At 23.0% G+C, this 19,083-nt stretch overlaps 1 protein-coding gene across 2 annotated transcripts in view; it reads right to left on the bottom strand.

Annotated features, from left to right (window-relative positions):
* Positions 1-1,334: 1,334 nt before the first annotated feature.
* The window catches only part of LOC117169287 (SH2B adapter protein 1), a 36,853-nt gene continuing 19,104 nt past the window's right edge, over positions 1,335-19,083 (bottom strand). The window contains exons 4-5 of one of the 2 annotated variants that reach the window (XM_033355589.1): positions 11,090-11,374; positions 1,335-2,263 (exon numbers count right to left, since the gene is read on the bottom strand). In XM_033355589.1, coding sequence (XP_033211480.1) covers positions 2,132-2,263; positions 11,090-11,374 — 417 coding nt within the window. In that variant the 3' untranslated portion in view covers positions 1,335-2,131. Of the gene's footprint in view, positions 2,264-11,005; positions 11,375-19,083 lie in introns of both variants that reach the window. The other variant, XM_033355590.1, reaches the window with a different exon arrangement.

The following is a 19,083-nucleotide window of genomic DNA, read 5'->3' as shown; positions in this document are numbered from 1 at the left end:
TGATTTTTTATAATTCGAAAATTCGGTTATAAATAATTTAATAATATTGAATTTGCAACTATTGAAAATTGATGAAAATGTAAAAGAATTAAAAATATAATTACTAACTGTTGAAAATTGATCATTAAATTTTCAACAGTTGAAAATTCAATTGTTAATAAATTAAGAATATTGAACACTACATTTTGAAAGTTGAAAATTCTATTGTTAATAATTGAAGAATATTGAATTTTCAACTGTCGAAAATTGAAGAACATTGATAAGAGAATTTTTAAGTGAAGAAAATTCGATACATTTAAAAAAATTAAATATTCAACTGTTTAAAATTTGAGAAAAATGAATTAATTATTGAAAATTGAAGAAGATTGATAACTGATTTTTTATCATTCGAAAATTCGGTTATAAATAATTTAATACTATTGAATTTTTCAACTATTGAAAATTGAAGAAAATTGAAAAGAATTAAAACTTTAATTACTAACTGTTAACAATTGATCATTGAATTTTCAACAGTTGAAAATTCTATTGTCCAAAAATTGAAGAAAATTGATGTCTGAATTTTCAACAGTTGGAAATTATATTGTTGATAAATGAATAATATCGAATACTAAATTTTAAAAACTCTATTTTTAATAATTAAAGAATATTGAATTTCCAACTGTCGAAAATTGAAGAAAATTGGTAAGTGAATTTTCAAGTAAAGAAAATTTAATAAATTGTTGAAAATTAAATATTCAACTGTTAAAAATTTGAGAAAAATGAATTAATTATTGAAAATTAAAGAAGATTGATAACTGATTTTTTATCATTCGAAAATTCGGTTATAAATAATTTAATAATATTGAATTTTTCAACTATTGAAAATTGAAGAAAATTGAAAAGAATTAAAACTTTAATTACTAACTGTTAACAATTGATCATTGAATTTTCAAGAGTTGAAAATTCTATTGTCCAAAAATTGAAGAAAACTGATGTCTGAATTTTCAACAGTTGGAAATTATATTGTTGATAAATGAATAATATCGAATACTAAATTTTAAAAACTCTATTTTTAATAATTAAAGAATATTGAATTTCCAACTGTCGAAAATTGAAGAAAATTGGTAAGTGAATTTTCAATTAAAGAAAATTTGATAAATTGTTGAAAATTAAATATTCAACTGTTGAAAATTTAAGAAAAATGAATTAATTATTGAAAATTGAAGAAAATTAATAACTGAATTTTTAACTGTTGAAAGCTCCATTGATGATAATTGAAGAATAATAAATTTTCCACAGTTGCAAAATTGAAAAAGAAAATAAAAAATTGAGTTCGCAACAGTTGGTTTTTCTTTAATTTCCCACCGTTGAATACAACATGAGAATTTAATAAATAAAAATTTCAATCCATAAAACATAATTTTTGGAAAAATCTTTTTTTTTCTAAAACGGGTCGCTATTGTGAAATATGCTTTTTGGAAAATTAATAGACATCTAATGGACTCTCAGTAGGAAATTTATAAAATTTAAAAAAATTCCAGCTCATTTAACATTTTTTTGTTAATAGAAAATTTCTTATAAGAATATTGTATCTTCTTTTCGAAATATAAAAATTAATGCTTATCCCCTTTTTTGATCTCCGTTCGCACTGTGATCCCTGTAAAAACATCATTAATAATTTCCTATAGTTCCTAACGTCCATAATTTCCAAAAATCATTTAAACAAATATTTATTTCATCTCCATAGATTAAATAATAAAAAGAAGTTTGATTTAAATCCGTATAAATCCAGTACTGCGAAAGTTACTTTTACGAATGAAAAAGAATTGTTATTTCATTTTATATTCCAATTTAAAACAATTTCCTGATATTTCTAAGTTTCTCCAAGTTTGTATATAAAAAAAATCCATTTTTTCCAGGTGAATAGACACCCTCTATTAGTTTTGTTATTCGCATTACTTTTTTTTTAATATAAATTTGGTTCAACTATACCGTTTCTTGTTTCCTCATCACACAAGAATAAAAAAAAAATTTGACTTTGGAAGCAAATAACACTGGGTTTAAGTCTATCTTTGACTTCTGGAAAAGGGAAATTTCAGTCTGGAGAACTAACCGGATGATATCCTGGTGGCAAATTGCTGCGCATCCAGCGTCAAAGAAAACTGTAGGCATTTTGCACAGCTCTTCCACTTGCTGCTGCGGCCTGTTCCAAATTCAAAGTTTGCTGTTCCAGTCGTTCCAGAGACTCAGCTCGAATTCTTATAGCCCCGCCATAAGTCTGAACCTGCAAAGTTCATCAACCCAGATGAAGAAACATTCCTTCAAGAAAAAATTTTAATTTTATCCCAATTTCTAGAACGAATCCATTTCAAATCAGATAGGTTTAGCGTTCTAAATAGTTTAACAGGGTGGCCACTTTATTTCAAGAAAAAAAACAAATTAATCATTTGCATATATAAATGGAAAATTCAGATTCAGTTCCAAAAATATAAATCCACATAATCATTGTCAATTTTTTAAATTGAAGAATCAATCAATGAATTTAAAAATCTTCTAAATTGTAACATTTTAAGCAATTTTAAATTCTAACTCCAGCTCAAAATTAGTTAGAAATTGAAATTTTAATTCTTTTCCAAAAATTCCCTGTTTAAATCCAGAATTTTTCTTCTTTTCGAAAATACTCCATTTCAACTGATTGTACGAATTAGAACTTTTTGAGAAATTCACTGTTCCAAATCATAATTTAAATTTTCTTCGAAAGTACCTTATTTCAACTCAGAATGATAATCTTGTTTAAAAAATTCAATTTTTCATTCAAGAATCGTTATTCTCCTGGATAAATACCACTTCAAACTCAAAATTAGTTAAAAACTGAAAATTCCCTATTAAAATCCAGAATTTTATTTCTTTAAGAAAATTCTCCATTTCAACTAAAAATTAGAACTTTTTGTAAAATCCCCTGTTCCAATTCATGGTTTAAATTTTGTTCGAAAATACCTCGTTTCAACCCAGAATTACAATTTTTATTTTAAAGATTCAATTTTCCATTTAGGAATTTCAAAAAATTCAAAATTGTTATGTACAATTTCCTGTTCAAATTCATAATTTTTAATTTTTTTCCTCGAAAATATCCCGTTTCAAATTAGAATTAAAATTAATTCTTTTAGAAAATTCCCTGTTGCAGCTCAGAATTTATATATATTTTGTAATTTCCTGTTCCAAGACAAATTATAATTGTTTTCGATAAATATCAGTTAAGATAATATGTAAAATATTTTGTTTTTAAATACATATTAAACACTTTTTAGTTGAGTTTTCAAATCAAAACGATAAATTTGGAACCAGAGAAATTAATTTTTATCTAAAATGATGAATCTTCAACCAAAAATAAAAAATTTTAACCAATTAGATAATTGAATTTTAAACTCAAAAATATTAATTTTTCTCCCGAAAAAGACTCCTTTTAAACAAAGTATATGAATTTTTATCTCAAAAAGGTCAGTTTTCAATGAAAATTAGAACAGCTAAAATTTTAGAAAAATAAATGTTCAACACAAAAAAAAAAATAATTTTCAAAAAAAAATAGTTTTTTCATAAAAAAAGAGTTTTAAACCAAAAATAGAAGAATTAAATTTTCAATTAAAACTAAAAAAGAATTTTCAATTGAACAAAACAATTTACTGCTAAAAAAGACGAACTTTCAATCAAATTCAAGTATTCTCATCCAAGAAGTTGAATTTTCAACTAAAAACGATGAATTTTTTAACAAAATTATTAATTTACTACCGAAACAGACGAATTTTTAACAAAATTTAAGAATTCTGAACCAAAAAGTTGAATTTCTAACTAAAAAGAATGAATTTTTACACAAAAAGTATAATTGACTACCAAAAAAGACAATTTTTTTACACAATTCAATTATTCTGAACTAAAAAGTTGAAATTTCATATGAAACAGAATTTTCAAACAAATAGAACAATTGACTGCCAAAAAGGATGAATTTTCAATCAAATTAAAGAATTTCCGACCAAGTAGAATTTTCAACTCAAAAAGATGAATTTTTAAACAAAAAGATTAATTTTTACGTTTACCAAAAAGTTGAATTTTCAACTAAAAAAGATGAATTCTGATTCAAAAATATTAATTTACTACAAAAAAAGACGAATTTTTAACAAGATTCAAGAATTCTGAGCCAAAAAGTTGAATTCCCAGTTTAAAAAATGGATTTTTAAACCAAAAGAGTAATTTAATACGCAAAAGTACAATTTTTTTACAAAATTAAAGAATTCTAAACCAAAAAGTTGAATTTTCTTCTAAAAAAGATGAATTTTAAACAAAAAGATTAATTTACTCCTAAAAAAAAAACATTTTTTTTACAAAATTCATGAATTTTGTACCAAAAAGTATGAAATTTTAACTAAAAAGAAGCATTTTCAAACAAACAAAATAATTTGCTGCCAAAAAGAGACGAATTTTCAATAAAATCCAAGAATTCTCGACCAAGAAGTTGAATTTTCAACTGAGAAAGATTAATTTTTTAACAAAAAGACTAATTTACTACCATAAAAGACGACTTTTTAAACAAAATTCAATAATTCTCAAACGAAAAGTTAAAATTTCAATTAAAAAAGACGAATTTTCAAACAAACAAAAGAGAGAAAAATTCTGAACCAAAAAGTTGAATTTTAAAGTAAAAAAATTTAGAGAAATATAAAAGAAATGAGAATAATTATATGAAAATCATACAAAATCAAGCTGAATTTAAAAATCAATCACGTGAATTGAAAACAATTAAAAAACATGGAAAAATTAATTACATTGGGTAGAATTGAGTGCATTTAGAAGAATTCAAAAGAATTTAAAAGGATTTAGGATTAATTAATAAGAATTGAGGGCGAATTACAAATGAATTGTAACAAATATTTGAAAATCTCTTAAGATCTTCGAAAAACTACGAAATAACTAATATATGGTGAAAAATTCTTTGAAATCTATTAAAACATTAAAATCCCTTAAAATTTTTAAAACCCCTATAGAAACCCCTTGAAATTGTTCAAATCTCTTGAAAATGCCTTGGAATCTTTTTAAATACCCTAAAATATTTCAGTCTTTGAAAGTCTTCTAACTTCTGAAATAAATAAAAAATTTCTAGAAACCTTTTTAAATTACCTTAAATATTTCGAATCTTTTGAAATTTTTTAGTCTTTCAAACTTTTTGAAGCTCTTGAAAACACCTGAGAATCTTCTACAATACCCTCAAGTATTTGAAACCCTTTTTTTTAAATTCAAGAATCCTGTACCGAAAAATTTAATTTCCAACTAAAAAAGATAAATTTTTAAACAAAAGGATTAATTTACTACCAAAAAAGACGATGTTTTTACAAAGTTCTAGAATCCGGGACCAAAAAGTTGAGTTTTCAACTAAAAAAGAAGAATTTTTAAACAAAAAGATTAATTTACTACGAAGAAGTACGATTTTTTTACAAAATTTAAGAATTCTCTACCAAGAAGTTGAATTTTCTACTAACAAAGTTGAGTTTTTAAACAAAAAAATTAATTTACTCCCAAAAAGGACGATTTTTTACAAAATTTAGGAATTCTGTAACATAAAGTTGAAATTTTAACCAAAAAGAAGAATTCTCAAACAAACAAAATAATTTACTGTCAAAAAAGATGAATTTTCAATAAAATTCAAGAATTTTGGACCAAGAAGTTGAAGTCACAACTAAAAAAGAAGAATTTTTAAACAAACAAAATAATTTACTGCCAAAAAGACGAATTTGCAATCAAATTCAAGAATTTTTAACCAAAAAGTTGAATTTTTCACTAAAAAAGATGAATTTTCAAACAAAAAAATTAATTTACTACAAAAAAGACGATTTTTTTAACAAAATTTAAGAGTTCTGAACCAAAAAGTTGGATTTTCAATTAAAAAAGATAAATTCTGAAACAAAAATATTAATTTACTACAAAAAAAGATCAAAACTACTACCAAGACTACCAAAAAAAGAAAATACCGTGAAACATTTCAGTCTTTGAAAGCCTTCAAGCTACTGAAATAAATAAAAAATTTCTAGGAATATTTTTTAATTTCCTTAAATATTTCGAATCCTTTGAAAATTTTTTTAAAAAATCCATTGAATTAAGTAGAAAAGAGTAAAATTATATCAATAATAAATTTCAAAATAATTCCAAAGAATTAAGGGTGAATTAAAAATCTCTTCAAATCTATAAAATACTACAAAATACCTCACTTCTCATAAATAAATTGTGTAAAATCCACTGAAATATTATAACATTTCGTGATATTCTATGATGATATTTTCTGAAACCATGGAAAATATGTTAAAATACATTGAGTTTTAAAATCCATTGAAACCATTGAAGAATAACTTCAGAAATTCTAGAAAAAAGAGGATTTTTAAACAAAAACATTAATTTACTACTAAATAAGACGAATTTTAACAACTTTCAAGAATTCTGAGCCAAAAAGTTGGATTTCTGAGTGAAAAAGATGAATTTTCAAACATAAAGATAAATTTACTACGAAGAAATACGATTTTTTTTACAAAATTGAGGAATTCTGTATCAAAAAGTTGAAATACAAACTAAAAAGAATTTTCAAACAAATCAAATAATTTACTGTCAAAAAAGACGAATTTTTAATCAAATCCAAAAATTCTCGAACAAGAAGTTGAATTTTCAACTAAGATGAATTTTTAAACAAAAAGATTAATTTTCTATCAAAAAAGACTATTTTTTTAATAATTCAGGAATTCTCAACCAATATAAGTTGAGTTTTCTACAAAAAAATGATTTTAAACAAGATTAATTTTCTACCCAAAAAGACGAATATTAATAAAATTCAAGAATTTTGAATCAGAAAGTTGAATTTCCAACTAAAAAAGATGAATTTTTAAATAAAAAGATTAATTTACTATGAAGAAATACGATTATTTTTACAAATTTTAAGAATTCTGTACCAAAAAGTTGAAATATAAACTAAAAAGAAGAATTTTCAATAAAAATCCCACAACTCTCGACGCAGAAGTTGAATTTTCAACTAAAATAAATTTTTAAACAAAAAGATTGATTTACTACCAAAAAAACTAATTTTTTTAATAATTCAGGAATTCTCAACCAATATAAGTTGAATTTAAAAAAAATCATTTTAAACAACGAGATTAATTTGCTACCAAAAAAGACGAATATTAATAAAATTCAAGAATTCTAAATGAAAAAGTTGAATTTTTAACTAAAAAGATTAATTTACTACCAAAAAGACGATTTTTTAACAAATTTTAGAATTCTGAATAAAAAAGTTGAATTTTCAACTAAAAAAGATGAATTTTTAAACAAAAAGATTAATTTACTACCAAGAAATACGATTTTTTTAACAAATTTAAGAATTCTGTACCAAAAAGTTTAAATGCAAACTAAAAAGAAGAATTTTCAAACAAAACAAATAATTTACTGCCAAAAAAGACGAATTTTTAATAAAATCCTAGAATTCTCAAACAAGAAGTTGAATTTTTAACTAAAAAAGATCAATTTTCAAACAAAAAGATTAATTTACTGCCAAAAAAAAGAATTTGTTCAATAATTCAGGAATTCTCAACCAATAAGTTAAATTTACTACAAAAAAATTACTTTTAAACAAGATTAATTTACTATCCAAAAAGACGAATATTAATAAACTTCAAGAATTGTCAACCAAAAAGTTGAATTTTTAACTAAAAAATATGAATTTTCAAACAAAAAGGCCAATTTTAAACTAGATCCAAGAATTCTGAGCAAAAAAGTTGAATTTCCAAATAAAAACGATAAGTTTTTAAACAAAATAATTAATTTACTCCCAAAAAGGACGATTTTTTACAAAATTCAAGGATTTTGTAACGAAAAATTGAATTTTCACTTAAAAAAGATAAATTTTTAAACAAAATGAATAATTTACTACCAAAAAAAGACGAATTTTTTTACAAAGTTCAAGAAATCTGAACCAAAAAGTTGAAATTTCAACTAAAAAATAAGAATTTTGGAACAAACAAAATAATTTACTGCCAAAAAAAAAGACGAATTTTTCTTTGAAAAGTAAAAAAAATCCATTGAATTAAGCAGAAAAGAGTAAAATTATATAAATTCAAGTAAATTAGAAAACTTCCAGTGAATTAATAAATTTCAAGAGTATTCCAAATAATTCAGGGTGAATTTAAAATCTCTTAAAATCTTTAAAACGCTAGAAAATGCCTCACTTCTCATGAATAAATTCTGTAAAATCCACTGAAATATTATAAAATTCCGTGATATTCTATGATGATATTTTCTGAAATCATGGAAAATATATTAAAATACATTGAGGGCTTTAAAATCCCTTGAAATCATTGAAAAATATCTTCAGAAATTTTAGAAAATTCCTTATCCTATAATATTTAAAAAGCTTTAAAATCACTTCAAATGAATGAAATTAATAAAAAAAAATCCTTTGAATCTTTTATGATTCCCTTAAATACTTCAAATTAAAAGCTTCTGAAAATGCCTTAGAATTTTTAAAAATGCACTAAAATAGTGATTAACCGATGAATGAATTTATTGAATGAAACGTGACTAATCTGATCTTTTCATTTGAAAAAGTATTATTTTTTACAGCTACTTCTTACAGAAATTATCTGATTTTTCCTTTTTTTCAAAGTTAAAAAATCCTCTAGGTAGAGTTGAGACAAAACTTTGTTAAGAACAAAACTTTTTTTACGAAAGAAGACGAATTTTCAACAAAACATCTGAATTTTCAACCAAAAGAGGTATCTTTCAAACCAAAAATCGAATAGTTAAATATTCAGTTAAAAGAATTAATATTCTCAACCGAACTTTTTTTTTTTTAAACAAATTAGATAAATTTTTAAGCAGAAAACAGAACTTTTAATTAAAATGACGTATTTTTAATAAAAAATTATTTTCAACCAAATAGGAGAGTTGTCAACTAAGAACATGTTATTCCATAAAAGACAATTTGTCAACAAAATACATGAATTTTCAACTAAAAATGATCAATTTTTAACCAAAAATTAATAGTTAAATTTTCAGTTAAGAAAATTAATTTTCAACGAAGAAAATAATAATTTTCATCTAAATTGATGAATCTTCATTCAAAAAGATTAATTTTATACCCATAAATTCGACTTTTCAACTAAAAAGGTAAGTTTTATATTTTAAACAAAGGTGAAATAATATATTTTCTGTAAAAAAAATTTAATCGCTAATGACGAATTTTCAACGAGATAGTTCAATTTTAAACTGAAAAAATAGAAATAAACAAAATTCCTACTGAAATGATAAATCTTCAAGCCAAAAATAAATTTTTAATCCAATAGATGATTTATAAACTAAAAATGAATTTTCGACCAAAAAGATTGATTTAAACAAAAATTATGAATTTTTTCAACAACAAAATTAATTTTTAACCAACTGGTTCAACTTCTAACAAAAAAGATGAAATTACAATCAAACAGTTAATTTTCTAGGAAAAAAGTCGAATTATCAACAAAATATATAAATTTTCCACCAAAAATATTAATTTCAAACCTAAAAGATTATTTTTCTACCAAAAAGACGAGTTTTCAACAAAATAAAGAAATTTTCAGTCGCAGAAATAAAATTTTAACGAAAATTATTATTATTCAACGAACAAAATGAATTTTTAACCAAAATATTGATTTTTTAACTAAAATGTTGAATTTTTAACCAGAAAGATGAATATTTAGCCATGAAGATTAATTTTCTCTCAAAGAAATTGAGTACGTTAATTTTTATTTATGGAAATTAGATTCAACCAACAAAAGGAAAATTTTCAATAAAATAGTTTAGTTTTTGATAAACAAAATTTTATCCAAATAATGATTTTTTCACGAACTAGTTGGATTATTAACTAAAGAAATACATTTCTGATCAAGAATAGTAATGTTTTATCAAAAAAGACCGACGAATGAATTTATTGAATGAAACGTGACTAATCTGATCTTTTCATTTGAAAAAGTATTATTTTTTACAGTTACTTCTAACAGAAATTCTCTGATTTTCGTTTTTTTTTAATTTTTTTTTCAAACTGCCAGACTCAAAAAAGGGTACCCGTAGGGATGAAATTTTGAAAAAAGGGTACTCTAGGGTTCTTAATTGAATCTGGGGTACAAAATGGAAAAAATAGGGGCCTGTAATATTAAATTCTTAGAGCAGTTAACAAAACTATCTGTCTGTTTTCAATTAAAAAAGATGAATTCTGAAACAAAAATATTAATTTACTACAAAAAATGATCAAAATAACTACCAAGACTACCAAAAAAAAAAAAATACCGTCTTTGAAAGCCATTGAATTAACTAAAAACTATTAACTAAAAAACAATAAACTAGTTTACAGATTTTTTTTATTTAATTAAGCTACTGAAATAAAGAAAAAAATTCTAGGAATATTTTTAAATTTCCTTAAATATTTCGAAACTTTTGAAAGCCTTTGAAACTGTTTTAAGCTTTTGAAAACACCTGACAATCTTTTACAATACCCTCAAGTATTTAAAATCCTTTTAGATCCCATTAAATTACTTAAATAAATAATCAAACTACTTTTTAATCTTTTAAAATAATCCAAATTATTTAAAATCCTTTACATTCCTTTAAATTTTTGTAACGCTCTTGAAACTGCCATTTGAAAAAACACTTTAAAATATTCCAAATCCTTTAATCATTGTATCCACTGATCCTAAAGATCAATTAAATTAAAACTTTGAAAAATTAAAAAAAAAATCCATTGATTTAAGTAGAAAAGAGTAAAATTATATCCCGTTTTTTGAAAATAGGGTACTCTAGGGTTCTTAATTGAATCTGGGGTACAAAATGGAAAAAATAGGGGCCTGTAATATTAAATTCTGAAAGCAGTTATCAAAACTATCTGTTTTGAAATAAATGGAGAAGAGAGAACGACTACGAATGAATGATTATAAGGGGCGCGTCTCCTTTAGCTTGTTATCTATCTACTCACTGTCTGTAGATCAAACTTCAGACTGTGGGAGTCGGCCACTCGTGCTCACTCAAGAGGTGTTAGACTTCCGCTGCTGACTCTTACTTCTCTTGGCTCGGGAGCGGCGACAACGGGCCTTCTTTCTTGCGCTTGTTGAACGGCTGCTCCGGCGGCTCCAACTGTTCCAGTTGCTCCAGTTGCTCCATGATTGTGTGCACTTCTGCCAGCTGGATTCGACACTACATACTCCGTAAGTGTGACATCGGCTGTCCCACCCGATTCTAGTGGTATGGCATTTTGTCGAAAGTGCTCGAGCATATCGTAAATTGCTGGGAAGCAAAGGTGCTGCACCCGACAGTGTCCTTGGTCATTCAGTGTCATTCGCAAATGCTGCAATCACACAAATTTCACTTGCCTAACATACTTCTTGAACTGATATTCAGTCTAGACTTTCCGGGTGGCCGTTTTAATCAAACAAAAAAAATTCCCGGTCATCAAAAAGTTGCATTTTTAACTAAAAAAGATGAATTTTCAAACAAAAAGATTAATTTACTACCAAAAAAGACGAATTTCTAAAAAAAAAATTAGAATTCTGAATCAAAAAGTTGAATTTTCAACTAAAAAAAGATAAATATTGGAACAAAAAAATTAATTTACTCTCCCAAAATGGACGATTTTGTTACAAAATTCAATAATACTGTACCAAAAACTTGAAATTTTAACTAAAAAGAAGCATTTTCCAAGAAACAAAATAAGTTACTGTCAAAAAAGACGAATTTTCAATCAAATTAAAGAATTTTCGACCAAGAAGTTGAATTTTCAGCTAAAAAGATGAATTTTTAAACCAAAAGATTAATTTACAACCAAAAAATAAGATTTTTATTACCAAATTTAAAAAATTGTGTACCAAAAAGTTTAAATATAAACGAAAAAGAAGAATTTTTAAACGAAACAAATAATTTACTGCCAAAAGAGACGAATTTTCAATCAAATTAAAGAATTTTCGACCAAGAAGTTGAATTTTTAACTAAAAAGATGAATTTTTAAACCAAAAGATTAATTTACTATAAAGAAATACGATTTTTTTAACAAATTTAAGAATTCTGTACCAAAAAGTTTAAATATAAACTAAAAAGAAGATTTTTCATACAAAACAAATAATTTACTGCCAAATGAGACGAATTTTCAATAAAATCCTAAAATTCTCGGCCAAGAAGTTGACTTTTAAATAAAAAAGATGAATTTTCAAACAAAAAGATTAATTTACTACCAAAAAAGACGAATTTCTAAAAAAAAATTTAGAATTCTGAATCAAAAAGTTGAATTTTCAACTAAAAAAGATGAATATTGAAACAAAAAAATTAATTTACTCTCCCAAAATGGAAGATTTTGTTACAAAATTCAATAATACTGTACCAAAAACTTGAAATTTTAACTAAAAAGAAGCATTTTCCAAGAAACAAAATAAGTTACTGTCAAAAACGACGAATTTTCAATCAAATTAAAGAATTTTCGACCAAGAAGTTGAATTTTCAGCTAAAAAGATGAATTTTTAAACCAAAAGATTAATTTACAACCAAAAAATAAGATTTTTATTACCAAATTTAAAAAATTGTGTACCAAAAAGTTTAAATATAAACGAAAAAGAAGAATTTTTAAACGAAACAAATAATTTACTGCCAAAAGAGACGAATTTTCAATCAAATTAAATAATTTTCGACCAAGAAGTTGAATTTTTAACTAAAAAGATGAATTTTTAAACCAAAAGATTAATTTACCACAAAGAAATACGATTTTTTTTACCAAATTTAAGAATTCTGTACCAAAAAGTTTAAATATAAACTAAAAAGAAGAATTTTCAGACAAACAAATTAATTTACTACCAAAAAAGACGAATTTTTTTAATAATTCAGGAATTCTCAACCAATAAGTTAAATATTCTACAAAAAAATTACTTTGAAACAACAAGATTAATTTACTACCCTAAAAGACGAATATTAATAAACTTCAAAAATTGTCAACCAAAATGTTGAATTTTTAACTAAAAAAGATGAATTTTTAAATAAAAAGGTGAATTTACTACAAAGAAAAAAGACAAATTTTCAATAAAATTCCAGAATTCTTAACCAAAAAGTTGAATTTCCAACTAAAAAAGATGAATGTTTAAACAAAAAGATTAATTTACTACCAATGAAGACGATTTTTTTACAAAATTTAAGAATTCTGAACCAAAAAATTGAATTTCCAACTAAAAGAAATGAATTTTTAAACAAAAAGATTAATTTACTACGAAAAAAGACGACTTTTTTTACAAAATTCAAAAATTCCGAAACAAAAAACTGAAATTTCATGTAAAAAAGAAGAATTTTTTAAACAGAGAAAGTAATTTACTGCCAAACAAGACGAATTTATGATAAAATTAAAGAATTTTCGACTAAAAAGTTGAATTTTCAACTAAAAAGATAAATTTTTAAACAAAAAGATTAATTTAAAACCATACAAGACGATTTTTTAAACAAAATTCAAAAATTCCCAAACGAAAAGTTGAGATTTCAACTAAAAAAGAAGAATTTTCAAACAAACAAAATAATTTACTGCGAAAAAAATGAATTTTCAATAAAATTCAACAATTTTCGACCAAGAAATTAAATTTTCAACTAAAAATTATGAATTTTTAAATAAAAAGATTAATTTACTACCAAAGAAGAGGAATGTTTAACAAAATTTACGAATTCTGAACCAAAAAGTTGTATTTCCAACTAAAAAAGAAGAATTAAAAAAAAATTAATTTTTTGCCAAAAAAGACGAATTTTTAACAAGATTCAAGAATTCTGAGCCAAAAAGTTAAATTTCCAATTTACAAAAAAATAGATTTTTAAACAAACAAAACAGTTTACTGTCACAAAAGATGAATTTTCAATAAAATAAAAGAGTTTTCGACCAAGAAGTTGAATTTTTAACTAAAAAAAATTAATTTTTATACAAAAAGATTAAACTACTCCAAAAAAAGATACAAATTTTCAATAAAATTCCAGAATTCTTAACCAAAAAGTTAAGTTTCCAACTAATAAAGATGAATTTTGAATCAAAAAGATTGATTTACTATCAAAGAAAACGATATTTTTCAAAAAATTCAAAAATTTTCAAACAAAAAAATTAGTTTACTACCAATAAACACGATTTTTTTTAAATTTAAGAATTCTGAACCAAAAAATTGAATTTCCAACTAAAAGAAATGAATCTTTAAACAAAAAGATTAATTTACTACGAAAAAAGACGACTTTTTTTACAAAATTCAAGAATTCTGAAACAAAAAATTGAATCTTCATGTAGAAAAGAAGAATTTTTTAAACAAAGAAAGTAATTTACTGCCAAAAAAGACGAATTTATAATAAAATTAAACAACTTCCGACCAAAAAGTTGAATTTTCCACTAAGAAAAATGAATTTTTGAACAAAAAGATTGATTTACTCACAAAAAGGGCGATTTTTTTTACAAAATTCAAGAATTCTGTACTAGAAAAGTTGAAATTTTAACTAAAAAGAAAAATTTTTTAAACAAGCAATATCATTTACCGCCAAAAAAACTGAATTTTCAATAAAATCCCACAATTGTCGACCAATAAGATAAATTTTCAACTAAAAAAGACGAATTTTTAAACAGAAAGATTAATTCAAAACCATAAAAGACGATTTTTTAAACAAAATGGAATTTCTGAAAAAAATATGAATTCTGAATCAAAAGAATTGATTTACTATCAAAGAAGACGTTATTTTTCAAAAAATTTTAAACAAAAAGTTGAATTTTCAACTAAAAAAGATTCCAGAATTTTCAACCAAAAAGTTGAATTTCCAAGTAAAAAAGATGAATTTTTAATCAAAAACATTGACTTACTACCAAAAAAGACGATTTTTTTACAAAATTCAATAATTCTGAAACAAAAAATTGAAATTTCATGTAAAAAAGAAGAATTTTCGAACAAAGAAAATAATTTACTGCTAAAAGAAGACGAATTTTCGCTAAATTAAAAGAATTCTCGACCAATAAGTTGAATTTTCAATTAAAAACTATGAATTTTTTTAACAAAAATATTAATTTATGACCAAAACGGACGAATTTTTAATCAAATTTGATCATTCGAAACAAAAAAGTTGAAATTTCATCTAAAAAAGAATTTTCAAACAAACAAAATAATTGACTGCCAAAAATGACGATTTTTTTACAAAATTCAAGAATTCTGAACCAAACAGTTGAATTTTCAACTAAAAAAGATGAATTTTTAAACAAAAAAATTAATTTACTCCGAAAAAGGACGATATTTTTTACAGAATTCAAGAATTCTGTACCGAAAAATTGAACTTCCAACTAAAAAGATAAATTTTCAAACAAAAAGATTAATTTACTATCGAAAAAGACGATTTTTTTACATAGTTCAAGAATTCTCAAACAAAAAGTTGAATTTTCATATGAAAAAGATACATTTTTAAACAAAAATATTAATTTACTACGAAAAAAAAAAACTATTTTTGTTTACAAAATTCAAGAATTCTGAAACAAAAAATGGAAATTTCATCTAAAAAAGAAGAATTTTCGAACAAAGAAAATATTTTACTGCCAAAAAGAGACGAATTTTCGTTTAACTAAAAGAAATCTTCGACCAAAAAATTGAATTTTTAAATAAAAAAATAAGTTTTAAACAAAAAGATTAATTTACTTCTAAAAAAGATGATTTTTTTACAAAATTTAAGAATCATGAACAAAAAAGTTAAAATTTCAACTAAAAAAAGAAGAATTTTCAAGGAAACAAAATATTTTACTGTCAAAAAAGACGAAGCTTCATAAAATTCTGAGGCAGAAAGGTAATTTATTCAACTAAAAAAGATTAATTTTCAAACAAAAAGATTAATGTACTGCCAAAAAATACGATTTTTTTTTTTACAAAATTCAAGAATCCTGAAAGCTACTTACACTTTTCAAAACTGAACAATTTAAAATTAAATGCAGTTAAACTCTCTAATTCAAAATTTTTTACTTTTATAAATTGTAGAGTTCAAAGATTCACTTCCAAACTGAAAATGAAGAATTTTTTATCAAAAACATTGAGTTACTACCAAAAAAAAGACGATTTTTTTACAAAAATAAAGAATCCTGAACCTAAAAGTTGAAATTTCAACTAGGAAAGAAGAATTTCCAAACAAAAAAAAATTTATTGTCAAAAAAAAACAAACGAAGTTTCATAAAATTATCAGGCAAAAAGTTGATTTATTCAACTGAAAAAGATGGATTTTTAAACAAAAAGATTATTTTGATACCAAAAGACTAATTTTTAAAATAATTCAAGAATTCTCAACCAATAAAGTTGAATTTTCGACTAAAAATGAAGAATTTTTAAACAAAATGATTAATTTACTATCAGGAAAAACGATTTTTTTTAATTCAATTTTCCATTAATAATTGTTATTCTCTTGGATAAATTCCAGCTCAAAATTGGTTAAAAATTGAAAATTTCCTGTTCAAATCTGGAGTTTTAATACTTGACAAAAATTATCCGTTTCAAATAAAAATTAGAATTTTGCTGTACAATTTCCTGTTTATATTCATAATTTTAATTTTTTTTCAAAATTATCCCGTTTCAACTTAGAATTAGAATTCATTCTTTAAAAACATTCCCTGCTCCAAGGAAAATTCAAATTCTTTTGGATAAATACCAGTTTCAACTCAGAAGTGGTTAAAATTTGAAAATTACTGGTTCTATCATTAGTAATTAAATTTTCATTTAAAAAATAATAATAACTGAGCGCAAAATGTAACACTTGCTATTACAACCAACTTTTTTTAAATTTCAATTAAAAACAGTCAATTTCAACCAAAAATGGACTAGTTAAGTTTTTAGTTTAAAAAATTAATTTTTAACAAAAATTCTGAATATGTAAACCGAATAGTAAAATTATCGACCAAAAATTAAATAGTAGAATTTTTTATGAAAAAAAAAATTAATTTTCAACCAAAAAGATGAATTTTTAACTTAAATAATGGAAGATTCAATTGGAATAATAATGACAGTTTCCAATTAAAAAATAATAATTCTAAAAAAAAAACTAATTTTCAAAAAAAAGTTACTTTTTAAAACAAAATGATGAATTTTTAACTAAACTGATGAAATTTTCATCAAGAAGTTAAATGTCTACCAAAAAAAAAAACGAATTTTAAACTACAAAATATAATTTGTCGAAGAAAAATTTAATATTTACATTTTCATTTTTAAAAAATTCATGTTAAACCAGAGAGATCAATTTTGAACTAAAATGATAGAATATTCAAATGAAATACTTGCAGTTTCAATGAAAAAGAATTAATTTTCAAATAAAACAAAAGAATTTTCAACAAAATTGTTCATGTTTCAACTGAAACAGGAAAATTTTTAGTAAAAAAATTAATTTTTAAGAAAATATATCATATTTCAACCAAAGAGATGAATGTTATACGAAAAATTACTTTTAATAAAAAAGTTTCAGCGATTAAATTTTCATTAAAAACAAAAATATTAATTCTGAAGAAGAAAAAATGTAGTAGTTGATATTTCAACCAAATTTTTTTAAAATTTGTAATCAAAAACAGTTGAATTCGACCAAAAAAGGCAAGTTTTCAGAATGGGTTGAATTTTCAACTAAGAAAGATTTTTGAGACAAAATTTAAAAAATTGCAAACAAATTGTTCAACTTTTAAGCAGAAAGATTAATTTTTTATTTGTCAACAATTTCCAAAGAAATCAGAATCATAAGTGACTATTTTTTTTTTGCGAACATAAGTCGTATTTGTGAAATCTTTGGAAATATTTTTAAGTCTTTGTAAAGTCTTTAAAATCCTTCATATTTTTGAAATCTATGTGAAATCTTTTGAAGTCCTTAAACAAAATGGTCAAATCTTTACAATCCTTGAATTCTTTGTGAAATTTTCTGAAATTGTTTTGAAACCTTTCTTTAATATTTATCAAATCTTTTGTAGTCATTTGAAAACATTGAAATATTTGAAATCCTTTCAAATCTTCTAAAAAAATTAGAAATTCTTCTATTCTTTTGACATATTTATGAAATCTTTGTGAAGTATTTTGTGTCCGTTTAAAATTATTGAAATCTTTTGGAATCTTCTCAAATTTAAAATCTTTTTAAATTATTTAAAATCTTTCAAATCTGATGCCGTGTACCTTTTTTGAAATCTTTAAAATTCTTAAAATCATTTGAAATTAAAAAATTAAGTTTTCACAACAAAAAACGAATTGCAACTATTTTTCAACAAAAAATTAAATTTTCAATTGAAATTTCTACATAGAAAGATGAATTTTTAAACAAAAAATAAGAATATTCAATAAAATGGTTGAATTTTCTACCACAAAAAAATTTCTTAGTCAAAAAATAATAAAAATTTGAATCAAATTATTGATTTTTCAAGCAAAACAAAACACGAATTTGCACCAAAACAATTGAATTTTAAACCAAAAAGATCAATTTTCGTCAAAATATTTGAATTAAAAAAAATAAAATATCAACAAAATAGTTAATTTTCAACCACTCAGTTGAATTTTTAATAAAATAGATAAAAATTGTCTTTAAAAATTATTTTTTCACAAAAAAAAAGTATTTTCCAACTGAAAATAAAAGTCTTTAAACAAAAAATGAACATATAGGAAAGCAGTTCAACTTTTAATCATCAATAATGAATTTTAAACAATATACTTGAATCCTTAACTAAAAAAGATTAATTTTCAAACAAATATTAAAAATTTTTAAACAAAATGATGAGGTTTCTACCAGAAATGACAGATTTTCAAGAAAATAAATAAATTTTGTACCTAATAGTTTAATTTTCTAAACAATTGTTGAATTCTAAAACCGAAAATACGAATTTTCTACAAGACAGTTGAATTTTCGCCAAAAAAGTAAATTTTCAATTGAGATGAATTTTTTAAACAAAAAGTTTAATGTTCAACAAAACAATTGAATTTTCAACAAAAAAAGTTCATTTTCAACAATTCCGTTGACTTTTTTTACAAAATGATCAAATTTTTGGTTTAAAAAATATTTTTTGAGCAAAAACATAAT

Source organism: Belonocnema kinseyi, chromosome 3, assembly GCF_010883055.1.
Source record: "Belonocnema kinseyi isolate 2016_QV_RU_SX_M_011 chromosome 3, B_treatae_v1, whole genome shotgun sequence".
Taxonomy (NCBI): Eukaryota; Metazoa; Arthropoda; class Insecta; order Hymenoptera; family Cynipidae; genus Belonocnema; species Belonocnema kinseyi.
This window is presented reverse-complemented; position numbering and strand designations above follow the sequence as displayed.